Source organism: Macaca fascicularis, chromosome 8 (assembly GCF_037993035.2).
Source record: "Macaca fascicularis isolate 582-1 chromosome 8, T2T-MFA8v1.1".
NCBI classification, from domain to species: Eukaryota; Metazoa; Chordata; class Mammalia; order Primates; family Cercopithecidae; genus Macaca; species Macaca fascicularis.
This window is the reverse complement of record NC_088382.1, coordinates 3,264,282-3,278,835: the sequence shown is the minus strand read 5'-3', so window position 1 is coordinate 3,278,835 and position 14,554 is coordinate 3,264,282. Positions and strand designations below refer to the sequence as shown.

General features: G+C 44.6%; 1 protein-coding gene across 1 annotated transcript in view; it reads right to left on the bottom strand.

Moving 5' to 3' along the window:
• Positions 1-12,882, bottom strand: part of LOC107130599 (uncharacterized) — a 70,050-nt gene extending 57,168 nt beyond the window's left edge. The window contains exons 1-4 of the mRNA XM_065519944.2: positions 12,801-12,882; positions 9,436-9,513; positions 6,521-6,669; positions 627-1,082 (exon numbers count right to left, since the gene is read on the bottom strand). Of these exons, the coding sequence (XP_065376016.1) occupies positions 627-1,082; positions 6,521-6,669; positions 9,436-9,513; positions 12,801-12,882 (765 nt within the window). The remainder of the gene's footprint in view (positions 1-626; positions 1,083-6,520; positions 6,670-9,435; positions 9,514-12,800) is intronic.
• Between the last annotated feature and the right edge of the window lie 1,672 nt (positions 12,883-14,554).

The following is a 14,554-nucleotide window of genomic DNA, read 5'->3' as shown; positions in this document are numbered from 1 at the left end:
ACTCACACTGTTATGCAGGCAGCACCACTACCCATCTCCAGAACTTTTAAAATCAACCCAAACAGGAACTCTGCACCCTAATTATACAACCACTCCCCACTCCCCTCAACTCTCACCACCCCTGGTACCCACCATTCTATTCTCTGTCTCTATGAATTAGATTGTTCTAGGTACCTCACATAAGGTCAGATTATTCTAGGTACCGCATACAATATTTATCCTTTTGCGTTTGGTGTATTTCACATATTTTCAAGGTTCATCCATATTACAGCATGTATCGGAACTACATTTCTTTTTGAGTCTGCATAATATTCCGCTGTATGTATAGACCATCTCTGGTTGACTCATTCATCTGTTGATGGACATTTGTTTCTACCTTGCCACGATTGCAAACAACGATGCTATGAGTCAAATATCTGTTTGAGTCCCTGTTTTCAAACAGGGCATGTACATAGGAGTAGAACTGCTGGATCATGTGGTAATTTTATGTTTAGAGTTTTGGGGAACTGTCAAACTGCTTTCTACAGCAACCACACCATTTTACATTCCCACCAGCACTAAATCAGGGTTTCAACTTCTCTGCATTCTTGCCAACACTAGTTATTTTCTGTTTGATTGATACTGACCATTCTGCTGGGTGTAAAGTGGTATCTCCCTGTGGCGGCCGTATCCCGTGGGTGTAAACCGCTGTCTCCCTGCGGAGGGCGTATCCGGTGGGTGTAAAGCGGCGTCTCCCTGTGGCGGGCGTAAAGCGGTGTCACCCTGCGGCAGGCGCATCCGGTGGGCGTAAAGCGGTGTCTCCCAGCGGCGGGCGTAAAGCGGTGTCTCCCGGCGGCGGGCGTAAAGCGGTGTCTCCCGGCGGCGGGCGTAAAGCGCTGTCTCCCGGCGGCGGGCGTAAAGCGGTGTCTCCCGGCGGCGGGCGTAAAGCGGTGTCTCCCGGCGGCGGGCGTAAAGCGGTGTCTCCCGGCGGCGGGCGTAAAGCGGTGTCTCCCGGCGGCGGGCGTAAAGCTCTGTCTCCCGGCGGCGGGCGTAAAGCGCTGTCTCCCTGTGGTTTTGATGCATTTCTCTAATGGTTTATGATGCTGGGCATCTTTTCATATGCTTGTTGGCCATTTGTGTATCTTTTTTGAAAAAGGTCTATTCAAGTTCTCTGCCCATTTTAAACACTGGATTGTTTTGGGGTTGTCGTGGAGTTGTAGGAGTTCTTTATATTCTGAATATTAATTCCTCATTTGATATACGAGCTTCAAATGTTTTCTCCCATTCTGTAGGTTGTATTTTCAATCTCTTGAAAGTGTCCCAGGTGCACAAAAGGTTTTAAATGTGACGAAGTCAAATTTATCTTCGTTTGTTTGTGTTTTGGCATCATATTTAAGAAATCTTTGCCAGAGCAATGCAAATAAAAACCACAGTGAGATACCATCTCACGCCAGTCAGAATGGCAATTATTAAAAAGTCAAGAAACAACAGATGCTGGCAAGGTTGCAGAGAAATAGGAATGCTTTTACACTGTTGGTGGGAGTGTAAATTAGTTCAACCTTTGTGGAGGACAGTGTGGTGATTCCTTAAAGATCTAGAACCAGAAATACTATTTGACCGAGAAATCCCATTACTGGGTGTATACCCAAAGGAATATAAATCATTCTGTTACAAAGATACATGCACATGTATGTTCACTGAGGCACTATTCATAATAGCAAAGACATGGAATCAACCCGAATGCCCATCAAGGATAGACGGGATAAGGAAAATGTGGTGTCTATACATAATGGAATACTAGACAGTCATAAAAATAAATGAGATTATGTCCTTTGCAGGGACATGGATGGAGCTGGAAGTCATTATCCTCAGCAAACTAACACAGGAACAGAAAACCCAACACTGCATGTTCTCACTTATAAGTGGGAGCTGAACAATGAGAACACATGGACACAGGGAGGGGAACAACACACTGGGGACTGTCGAGGATGAGATGGGGGGAAGGAGAGCATCAGGAAAAATAGGTAATGCATGTGGGCTTAATACCTAGGTGATGGGTTGATAGGTGCAGCAAACCGCCATGGCACACATTTACCTATACAACAAACCTGCACATCGTGCACGTGTACCCCAGAACTTAAAATCAAAATAAAGAAAGAAATCATTGCCAAGTCCAGTATCATTTAAAAATTTTCCCTATATTTTCTTCTAAGAGTTTTATCTCCAGTTTTCACATTGAGGTCTTTGATCCTGTTGAGATGATTTTTGTAAGTGGTTTAAGGTAAGGGTCAAGCTCCATTTTTGTAAAAATCGAGTTTTCCGATAGACTCTTTTCCCCATTGAACAGGTTTGGCGCACCTGTCAGTGGTCACTTGACAATATATGTGAGGATTCATTTCCAGGCTTTGTGCTTTATCCATTCGTCTGTATGTCTGTCTTTATGCCAGTGCCATGCTGGGGTTTTGTTGTTTTACTTACTGCCGCTTTGTAGTAAGTTTCGAAATCAGGAAATGTGATACTTCCAATTTTGCACTTTTTATTTTTCAAGATTGTTTGGCTAATTGGGGCCCCTATTTATTTTTGATCCTAAAGATTTTTGTTGAAAATTGGACATTTTATATCATATATTGTATCAACTCTGGATTCTAGTTTTTTTTTTTTCCTGGAGTTTAGTTTTTATCCCTGGAGTTTTTTGGGAGGATGTGTGTGTGCATGTGTGTTTGTGTGTGTGTAAGAGACTTGGCTGCACTGTACAGTCAAATCTGTCTCCCCCATGATGTGCTTCTGCTAATGTCTTTGCTTTTTTGTTGTTGTTGTTGTTGTTGTTGTTGTTTTGCCTTTTTCTGCAAATATCTTTGTTAATTTTGTTGCTTTTTTTTTCTTTTTTTTTTTTTTTTTTTACTTTTTGGCCTGCCTTCCTAAGGGTCTCCCAGTCCCCTGTGTTTTCATAACTTAGTGGTCAGTGAGTGGCAGGCCAGGTGCTGTGCTAGGTGTCTCGAATCTGTTACCTCTAACCTCCTGCTCGTCCATCTTCCTGTGAGTGGGCGAGCGTGCTCCCAGCTCAAGAACTTTTGACAGGTGCTTCAAGTCTACTGTCCCTGGGAACTCTTAGTTCTCCCTTGTGTCCACCCTTAGTTTCCCAGGATGCCTTGGTTGGATGAAATGAAGTATTATGTCTCTGAAATGTTCTAGCACATGTCTCTCATCTCCAGAATTCCCCATTAAATGTGAAGCTAGTTCGCTGCTTGCCTTAACAAGAAGAGCTACTTCAGGGGAACTTACCTGTGGGTTTCCATGTCTGTCTCCTACTGAGTACACTAGTTTTCCTTTCAGTATTGTGCGGCAGGTCTCTGCCGCTGCCCTACACCAAGCAGCCCTTCTGGAGTCAAAGCTGCTGGCTTCTCCTTACTGGTAAAGCAGCTTCTTGCCTGAGCAGGGTGGGGCAGGAGCAGTCCTGGGCACAGAACCATGAGATGCCTCTCTATTCTGGTCCACAGTTCCGGCAGCTTCTCTTCAATAAACACTTCTCAACTTGTTTGCTCTTAGTCAATTTCCAGAGGTCTGAATTGTTTGGTTTTTAGCACTTTGTCAATGTTTAGGCTTATTTTTTTTTTGGAGGGGGGAGGGAACTTCTGACCTCTTCATTCCGCCATTGAGGGAAATCCCACCTCTTTTATTTTATCTTTGAAGAGAATTTTTTTTATTGATTATATTAAGTCCTCAAGAAAATTTCTAATCAGGGTTAAACAGAATTAAATAGCATCTATAGATTAGTTTGGGAACATTTAGCTTCTATTTAAGAAACATGACATGTGTGTCGCTAAATTCTAAGAGTGTCCCAGATCACCATGGGACTGTAGTTCTACTGAGATCTTTGAAACATTTTAAGAAGAACCCAAAGGCTGAGAGACTAGTGTGGAGGCTAAGTGACTGATGCGTGGCAGGGGGAAACGTGGGAGAGGTGTAAAGATCCCAAACTGATAACCATCTCCTAGAGTCCTAGAGTTCTACATTGTTTACACAGTCTATTCAAATGAGTTAATTAACTGATTTGAATTAAGTAAGTCTGGCAAGAGGCAATTCCTCTTTTTTTCTTTTTTTTCTGTCGCCCAGTCTGGAGTGCAGTGGTGTGATCTTGGCTCACCGCAACCTCCGCCTCCCAGGTTCAAGTGATTCTCTTGCCTCAGCCTCCCTAGCAGCTAGGACTACAGGCGCCCGCCCCCACACTTGGCTAATATTTTGTATTTTAAGTAGAGACAGGGTTTCACCATGAGGTGACCCACGCTGCTCAGCCTCCCAAAGTGCTGGGATTACAGGTGGGAGCCACTGTGCCTCGCCCAATTCCTCTTATTATATCTTTGTTCAAGAATGTCCCTCTAAGTTGGGTGCAGTAGCTCATGCCTATAATCTCAGCACTTTGGGAGGGTGAGGCGGGTGGATCACCTGAGGTCAGGAGTTCGAGACCAGGCCAACATGGTGAAACCCTGTCTCTACTAAAAATACAAAAATTAGGCGTGGTGGCAGATGCCTGTAATCCCAGCTACTCGGGAGGCTGAGGCAGGAGAATCTCTTGAACCCGGGAGGCGGAGATTGCAGTGAACCAAGATGGCGCCATTGCACTCCAGCCTGGGCGACAGAGCAAGACTCCATCTCGAAAAAATAAATAAATAAATAATAAAAAATTTAAAAAGTCCCTGTAATATTCCAGTAGTTGTAGTTATCTGCAGAATTGACTGTGAGTGAAATCATGAATCTAGCTGTCCATCGGGTAGTCATGACATCTGCAGGTATAACTTAGGGTTTGGGTGTTTAAAAGGAAACTGAGAGTTTGAACTGGGGATGGGAAGATGGGAAAAAAACACGACTGCTGGGATTATTTTTCTGAGCAACAGGGAGAGATGCCTGGTTGGGCGAAGAGTGGGTGGAGGGTCAGCCGGTGTCCTCCTCAGCTCAGACATCTCCCTTCGTGTATCTTTAGTCATTTATTTGTTGGATGAAATGAAGTATTATTTTCTCTGAAAGTCAACCCAGACTTAATGGCCCAAATCATGTATGGGAGATTCACTCATCTACGAAAAACGATAAAAGACGGGACCGGGCACTTTAAAAGGGAGAGTCTTCCTGTGTGTATCTAAATCCACATCAGGCATCTGGAAGCTTCAGAGGATTGCCTTCTCACGGATATGCCAAACAAACAAATAAAAATGAAACAAAAGACTATAAACAACAACAAAACACCCAGCTTCTCAAAGGGCTTCAGGGTTTGCCAGATCCTAAAGTTGAATGATGTGTGATGGAACAAATCCATGAATGGAGACATTGCCGGAGTCTTCCGCCTGCTGAGGTGGAGGGTGAGGTGCCAATAGCTTGTTCCTTCCATGTGGCAATGATACAACCTGCTTGGAGTCAGTCAGCATGTCCAGATTTGGCAAACTGGTTTTGTACTGTTAGCACCCCAAATTTCACAATTTGCCTACTAGCTAAAAGTGAATTAGTAACACTCTGAAAGATACAAATGCAAGGAGAAATGCTAAGGCTGCTGGGGCTGTGGCAAAAGCCTTGGCAAGCACATAACTTGGGAGCCAATATTCCCAGGATCCAGGCCAAGAGAGGACACCAACATCCACACTTAGAAATCCTGGTTGTGAATTCTCCTCATACCTAGATTGAAAGGGGACTTCTCTCTGGTGCCACCTTTATTTTGTGCTGATCAATGTGGCTTTGTGGAAACCTTTCCCGCCCATAGAATCGAGGTCAGCAGAGTTTCCCTCAAGGAGAAGAACTGAAAGCTCCAATAATTTTCCTTCCTAGCAAATCCTTTATAACCTAAGATCTATCTGGATAGACCTGGGCACTATGCCAATTTCTGAAGGCAATATTAAGGAATTTTAGTGCATTGTCAACACCAGATTATAGGAGACAAAATTCTGGAAAATTTTGAACCTTTGAAAAGCTTCTTTATTGGAGACCACGATGGAAGGAATATTTGCAGTTACCAGGTCATGATGTCATTACCACTTGGACACAGTAAACCCAAGAAAGTCCCTGTGATGGTTTTCCCTCTGTGTGTGTGTGTGCACTGAGCTTGATTTATTGCAATGCTGGAAAGGAAGGAGCCCATAAGCGAATCGATAGCACATACGGTGCACAACACTGACAAATGGACCTGCCCATGGAGTTTCCCTCCCCAAAATATATCGTAAATATAAAACAGCTCTGGGCTTCCAGGGCAGAGAATTTAATCAGCAGCATAATGATAAAGTTGGAAGAATCTGCCTTATCGGTTTTCCCTTTAAAACTCTAGGTTGCAAAGCTAGATGGCTCCTCATGATCAACTGTGAATTCCACAAGACGAAATGCACCTGTGACAACGCGGCCGGTGCTGTGTCACGCACGGCTTCTGTTTCTCATGCGGACATAAGCCTGGCCGATCTGCTGTTTTCAATATTGCTCCATGCTCACCACTCACTACTGCTTGCCTTCACTTGGCAGAACTAGCGGCCTCCATTTATTGCTCTACCATTAAAATATTTAAACTCACCAACATATTAACATAATTTATGATGGACGATTTACACAGATGTTTCAGATCCATTTCAAGCGTTGAGCATAATACATTATATTGATGCCACAGCACCCCTTCCAAAGCCGTCTCATCTGACGCCCTCTCCTCTCCTGCAGATCTTGTGACTGAAATGAAACAGGCAATTACACAGGAAAATATGTGTGAGCCTCCTCATGGGTTACCTTTCCAGGGGTGCCGTCATCTTTGACAGCAAGACCAGGCAAAGAGCTTTATTCCTGTCACCTCCTACTTCAAAGAAAAAAAAAAAGAGTTATGAGAATTAATCAGTTAATTTGGTTTTTGAAATGAGCATAGCTCATATGTAGTATAGATTCATAACTACTTCAGCAGTTGAGTAGAATGCTTCATGTATTTTGTGTCTTTGAAGAACAAAGTACCTTAGATGACACCAATGTACCAAGCACCTCCTTGACATCCAGGCCATGGTATTTGGACGGCTGGCCTTGAGGGTGTGGTAGAGGTTGGACTTCTCCTGCAGAGGAACAGACAAGTCCTCTCAGCCTGTAGGTCTTGCCCTTTCCTCAGTCTTCCTAAGAGGAGCCTCCTTTGTCAGTGATGAGTTGCTCGTTGGAGGTGAGTTGACTAAGAACGGTTCACAGAACACCACTCCTGAAATGCGAGCTGCTCAGATGAACTAGAGCTGGCCGCTTCTTACTCCACTGCTCACACTTCCCGCAAGAACAGAAGCTCCCCAGGCACCGTGGCTGTTTGTCTCCCAGGGCAGGAAGGCCCTCATCCTGGCACCCAGCAGACCCTACCCCTCTCTCTCTTCCATTCTCAGAGTTGCTGTGTGCTCGCAGGCCATCACATCAGCAACTTCCAAATGCAGGTGTCCAGGGACCCGCCAGGCCAAACCAGCCTCAGACTTAGAAGGAGATGGCTGAGTCCTCCTGACACATTCAGAAAAAAGGCAAGAGTGGTCTCCCATCACCATCCCGTCTAACCTCTTCACGGAGGAATCGGCCAGTGCAATTACATAGAAGAAAAAATAAAAATAGGGACATTTTTAAAAGAGGAAGCAGAGAAGACACAAGAAATAACTCTATTTCTGGAAAACTCAGTTGAGAAACAACTGAAAATTCGGTAAAATAGACATATAGAAAATATAGCTACATTATAAGCTTCGTATGTAAAAATAATGATAAATTAAAAGATAAGTTAGAAGAAAAGGCTCTATTTATAAAGGCAACCCAAAATATAAAGTCCTGAGAATAAACATAGCAACAACATTAACAAAATCACTCTGCCCTCATTAGCATGCTCCAGAAGTGCCCAAGAGCAGAAATGAACAATTAGAAAGACCGACTTAAGCCTTGTGTAAGAAATTCACCTTTGTGAATATTTCAGAACTCCCTACTTATGAATTCGTCAGGAATCCAATGAACATCTCAACAAAACTATATATATATATTTTTTGAAACTGGAAACATGAGAAAAATTAAGAAGCCATGTAAACCACCCAGGCTAAGCTCTGGGGAAAGGTGAAGCCCTTTGCTGGGAGCAGGGCTGGCAGGAGAAGGCCCCAGTAGCCCGGGGCTGAGTGGGATGATGCGAGCACTACACATGGTAAGGGGAACGCGGTAAGGGGAACGTGGTAAGGGGAAGAGGTTTTCCCACAGGAATCAGAGGCCATGGGAAGATTGCAAGCAGGGGGATGATGTGGTTGCTTTTATATTTTAGGGCTTGTCTGTTCCCCAGGCTCTGGTGTAGATGATGGATTATGGGGACAAGGAGGGAAGCAGGGAGGCTGTTGTATTGCCCCAAACCTCAGAGCTGAGCAAGGGGCCAGGCACAGTGGCTCACGCCTGTAATCCCAGCACTTTGGAGGCCGAGGCAGGCGGATCACCTGAGGTCATAAGTTGGAGACCAACCTGGCCAACATGGGGAAACCCCATCTCTACCACAAAAAAAAAAATACAAACATTAGCCGGGCGTGGTGGCAGGTACCTGCAGTCCCAGCTACTCAAGAGGCTGAGGCAGGAGAATCGCTTGAACCCAGGAGGCAGAGATTGCAGTGAGCCGAGATCGCTCCACTGCACTCCAGCCTTGGAGACAGAAAGAGACTCCATCTCAAAAAAAAAAAAGAAAAAGAAAAAAAGAACTGAGCAAGAGGTTCCCAATAAGGCCGCTAAGCAGGCCCACCTCCGAAGCTCAGCTGGTAGCTTAGGCACCGGTAGAAAAGATTATCTGTGGCTCAGGGATGCTTCAAAGGAAAGGAAGAGCCCCTGAGGCTTAACCCAGCAGACCCAGACTCCAACGGAGAGCAAAGCCAGAGGCATGTTCACCTTTTAATATTGGCTTCCTGAGAAACAAGTAAACATCTAATGGTGAAATTTCAGGCATTTGTATGGTAGATGAGGTGCTGTTTTGTCAGAGGGATTTGTGCTTCCCCCGTGGGCCTCCCCCTGCCGGCCGGCTGTTGACGCTTGTCTAGCGCTGTGTACTTTTACTCACGGCACAGGATTATTAACACTTCGTGTTCAAATCACTCAAACCATCCTCTAAAGAAGGGAGAGAATCACTCTCCAAATGGCACTTGGCCCCCAGAGATGAAAATGTATGCTTCAGCTCCCACATATCCTCACACACTTTTCCACTGAAAAATGTCAGGATTAAATTTGCTGTTTAAAAATCACCCAGGTTCACATGTCCTTGAACACAAGCCAAGTTATCAGCATGAAAATTGATCAAATAAAAAAGAGAACTGAATGTAATGCATTGCACTTGTGAAAAACAGCAATTCCAAAAAAGAAACCAAAAAAAAGGAAGGAGAAGAAACATAAATAACTTTGTACCCCAGCAAAAGTGAACGTTCAAAGTGATGTGGCTGCCCGTTCCCTCACTGAGGGTGTCTTAAAACCAGGAGGTACGAACAAGAAGGGTTTCCTTGTGCCGCCCCTGAGGACTCTTCACAGCACACTGTTTCCTTGGCAATGCAGCTTCTCGTCCTGAAAATAAGATCTCAGTTCAAAAATAGTCCAGTAATAAGAATGCAGAGAAGCTCAGTACCCTAAAGAGTAGCTCACGGAATAACCTGAGAAGTTGCATAAGAGCAGGCTGACCAGAGAAGCTGAAATTCATGCTTGGAACATTTAAAAAAAAAAAAAAGAAAGAAAGAAAGAAAAAGAAAAGAAACAAAACAAAAGAAAGAAAGAAACTCCATCCTATAGAAATGGTTTTTCTTTGTTATCTCAGGGGATAATTAAATGCAAAAATACTTTCAAGCTGCAAGCATGCAAAAGGGAATCATGGAAGAACTGAGGCAGCTGTAACAGGTGGGTGATACCCCCTGCTGTCTTTCTCAGCTTCATTTCGGAGAACAGAGCGTCCTAGAGACAGCCTGTTAATGTTCAACAAAGCGGGAGGTAAATTAATGCCTCCCAAAACGTCTTCTTCTGCCCTCTCCCCATAAAAAAACGTTCTGCAATGTCTCCTCCTATTTTTATTCACTTATTAAAAAATCATTCTCCAAAACCAAACATGGCTGTTTTGCTGCCACTGTAACACTAGCACTAAGGTTCCCTTACATCAGACTCGGGGGTACGTCAAGCATGTTGAAGGTGTAAGGTGTCTTCTGGGATGACAGCCAGGCTTCTAACACCTAATGCAAAGGCTGGCATGCACTAGACCCCTGCTTTTGTTGTTGTTATTGCTCTTGATGAAAGTTTAATTAATGGGGGCTCCTGAAACTGTTGCAATTTGCTAGAAAGGAAGAATTAAATGATGCAAAGACAAATGTAAAATGAAACTTCCTGGTGAAAAAATAAAGCATCTTGCAGCTTGGAGGAAGACAGAGAATATACCAAAGTGTTGACAGTTCCTACGCTTTTTAATAATCTCTTCACTTGGTTCAAATTCCTTCTCCTTCCAGAGTCAATTTGCATTTGCATGTCGTATCGTACACAAAGTCTTTAATGTGACTTGGGATTGGCAGACAACCTCTCCTCTATGTAAACTCAATGTCTGACGGTCCTCTGGTGATATATGTGCTTGATAAGACAGTTCTGCCCAAACTAAAGTTTTCTTCCGCTAATTAATGTCAGAAGAATCTTGATTTCTTAATAAAGTTAGCTACCTGCAGAAATGACCCAAGAGACTGTCTTTGAATGTAAACGAGGGAATGCATGAGCAGCTTATTCCTGAGAATATTATGAACTCTAAGAAAGCTTATAAATGAAAAGTAAAAGAAAGAGCTTTGGGTCTGTGTTCTATAGGCTGGTTTGCAGAATCCTCATCTCCTTCACCATCCTCACCTCCACCACATGCATCCAGTGCTCGTGTGAGTTTCTGGCGGCTTCACCTCATTTATTTCACTGCAGCCTCTGCACGGCCGGATGCCTAATTTCCAAGCCCAGTAAAAACAGCAACACTGGGCCCTTTGTTCAAGTAGCAGGGTAAAAGTGCTATTAAAGATACTGAAATATCAAGCTTTTTTCTTTCTTCTGAGATCTCGCTCTCAACCTGAAATGCTATTTTAATTTGCTGTTTAGTGTCGTTCAAAGGAAATGAAAACCAAACTTCCAGATTATCAGTATGGATTTGAGGGTTCATCTTTTATTGTTCGATGCCAGTTTTCAGTGAATGTATCAGACAATTTTACTCCTATGCAAATTGGGAGCTAATTCATGTTCTGTGGTTCCTGTCTCCCTGTGTGGAAACACTACAAAGCTAAAACCACTGTTTTTTTCCACTTCTGATACATGCACATCCCAGCAACACTCTTTACCCCAGGTTGCTGATGCAGAGGGACAGGCTGAAAGGAAAATGCACCCAGGGTTGTCCAGCCCTCTCCCTTTGTCATTTCCAGGGCGTGTGGTTGGCCAATGGAGACGTAAGGACCTGATAGAGTTCCTAGGTCTCTGGTGTGTCCTGCAACACCATCGCCTTCTTTCTGAATTTGCAGCAAGTCCTGCTTTATTCAGCCATAGAGGTCACCACTTACCTGGTGCACACCTTCAGTCTGGCTGAACTGCCAGGCATCCCGGGCCCCAGCAACCAGGGCTCAGGGCTGTGTAGAGTAACACACACTACACATCCACAGCAAACTGGAAGGGTGGACGCCCGGCATTAGGCTTGCTACACACCGAAGTGTGTGTCCTCCCTAGATTCACATGTCGAAGCCCCAGCCCCCAGCCCCCAGCCCCCAGTGTATCTGTATTTGAAGATGAGTCTTCCAAGGAAGTAATTAGGGTTACATGTGATCACTAAGGTGTGGTATTGATTTCATAGGATTAGTGTCCTCATAAAGAGAGACACTGTACAGGTTCGGTGGCTCACACCTGTATTTTCAGTACTTTGGGACGCCAAGGCGGGTGGATCACCTGAGGTCAGGAGTTCGAGACCAGCCTGACCAACGTGGTGAAACCCCGTCTCTACTGAAAATACAAAAATTAGCTGGGCATGGTGGTGCTCACCTGTAATCCCAGCTGAGGCAGGAGAATCGTTTGGACCTGGGAGGCAGAGGTAGCAGTGAACCGAGATCATACCACTGCACTGCAGCCTGTCTGACAGAGCAAGAGTCTATCTCAAAAAAATTAAAAGACACTGGAGATCTCTCTCTCTCTCTGTCTGTCTGTCTGTCTGTCTGTCATGTGAGGACACAGGCAGATGATACTCTCTGTGACCCAGAGCCCTCATCAGGCACCGGATCTCCCAACACCTTGATCGTGGTCTTGCAGCCTCTAGGACTGTGGGAAACAAATGTCTGTTGTAGAAGCCACCCAGTGTGTGCCATCTTTTCATGGCAGACTGAGCTGGCGATGAGCTTCTCTCTCCTGCCCACCTGTGCGCTCCACTGTCCCAACTGACGCCACCATGAAGCACCTTTTCAGAGGTGAAATTATTTAAAATGTGAAGACTAGGACAGCAGGCATGACACCAAGCAGAGGACCCCTTCAAAGGGGACGAGGGATGGGCCATAAAACCAGGTAAGGCTGTTCTCTTCATTTTCCTTAGGAAGAAACTGAGACTCAGGAAAGTTCAGTTTGTAGTCCATCTGCATCTTCATCTACAAGTGCAGGGTTGAAATCAATATTTTGTCCTTGTTTTCATGGACATAAATCTATGTCCTGGGTTCCCTGGCAGGAAACATCATCTGGGTTTATCTGAGGTTGCTGGAATTCAGAAGACTGGGCTGAGGCATGGGAAATGGGGCAGGGCCTGGACCTTGTGCCAGGGCTGCTGCTGGACCTCTGGACTCAGGGCATCTTTGTTTTTCCCCACAGAAGGGACACACGTGGACCGAGGAGGAAACACAGCAGCTCAGCGTCGTGTTTCTGCAGGCCCGTGCTGGTCTCCGCCACCTGTGCTCCTGCCATGGTGGTGGTACCCTCAGAGCAGGGGTGTGGCCGGCTTGCCTCAATTTCCATTTATTTCCCCCACAGTCTTCTAGAATCTTCCCCTACCTTCGAACACATTCACTTTTCCTCCACACTCCTATAATCCCAGCACTTTGGGAGGCCGAGACGGGCGGATCACTTAAGGTCAGGAGTTCAAGACTAGCCTGGCCAATATGGGGAAACCTCATCTCTACTAAAAATACAAAAATTAGCCAGGCGTGGTGGCATGAGCCTGTAATCCCAGCTACTCAGGAGGCTGAGGCAGGAGAATCACTTGAACCCAGGAGGTGGAGGTTGCAGTGAGTTGAGATTGAGAGACTTTTGCATAAGCTCTTCAGATAGTTTGTGATTTTTCAGAAAGAAGAAACACTTAAGAAGTGGCTCTTATACCTATAAAACTACCTAAAAATTACTATTCTCTGGACATTAGACAAACATGTTTGAGAAAGCGTGAGTTAAACCATGGTAAATATGCTTCCAGACAGTGAGGTTTGCAGAGCCCTTAGTGAACTGATTTTGAGCACCAAGATAGAGATATGCCTAATTTTTCACCCACGTATTTCATTACAGCATGTATTATTTTTCATACCTACCTATTAAAACTTTATTTATTTTTTTTTTAGAGATGAGGTCTTGCTCTGTTACCCAGGCTGGATTGCAGTAGCAGTTATGGCTCACTGCAGCCTGGACCTACCAGGCTGAAGAAGTTCTCTTATCTCAGCCCCTGTGAGTACCTGGGACCACAGGTGCACACCACCAGATCTGGCTAATTTTTTAAAAACTTTGTATAGAGACAGGGTGTCTCTATATTGCCCAGGCTGGTCTCAGACTCCTGGGTTCAAGCGATTCTCCTGCCTTGGCTTCTCAAAGTGTTGGGATTAGAGGTATGAGCCACTGTGCCAAGCCTAAAGCATTTATTTATTTATTTATTTATTATTAATTTTTTTTTTTGAGGCAGGGTCTTGCTTTGTCAGCCAGGTTGAAATGCAATGGTGCAATCACAGCTCACTGCAGCCTGGACCTCTCAGGCTCAAGCAATCTTCCCACCTTAGAGTAGCTGGGACTACAAGCCTGAACCACCACTCCCAGCTAATTTTTTTATTTTTTTGTAGAGACAGGATCTCCCTATGTTGTGCAGGCTTGTTTCAAACTCCTGAGTTCAAGCAGTCTTCCTGCCTCAGCCTCCCAAAATGCCAGGATCATAAGTGTGAGCTACCATGTCTGGCCTAACATTTCTTCATCAGCCTTTACAGCAACATTTAGGAAGCGCTAGACGAAGTTGTCGCATTCCATACTATCTCTAAAAATGGCATTTAATAGCAGATGGTTCATATCTGTTGTTGGACAGAGAAATATGTTGCCGGACAGGAGTCCTGATCCAGACCCCAAGAGAGGGTTCTTGGATCTCACAGAAGAAAGAATCCAGGGTGAGCCCACAGTGCAAAGTGAAAGCAAATTTATTAAGAAAATAAAGGAATAAAAGAATGGCTACTCCACAGACAGACCAGCCCCGAGGGCTGCTGGTTGCCCATTTTCATGGTTATTTCTTGATTATATGCTAAACAAGGGGTAGATTATTCATGCCTCCCCTTTTTGGACCATAAAGAGGAATTTTCTGACATCCTGACCATTTGTAAACTGTCATGGTACT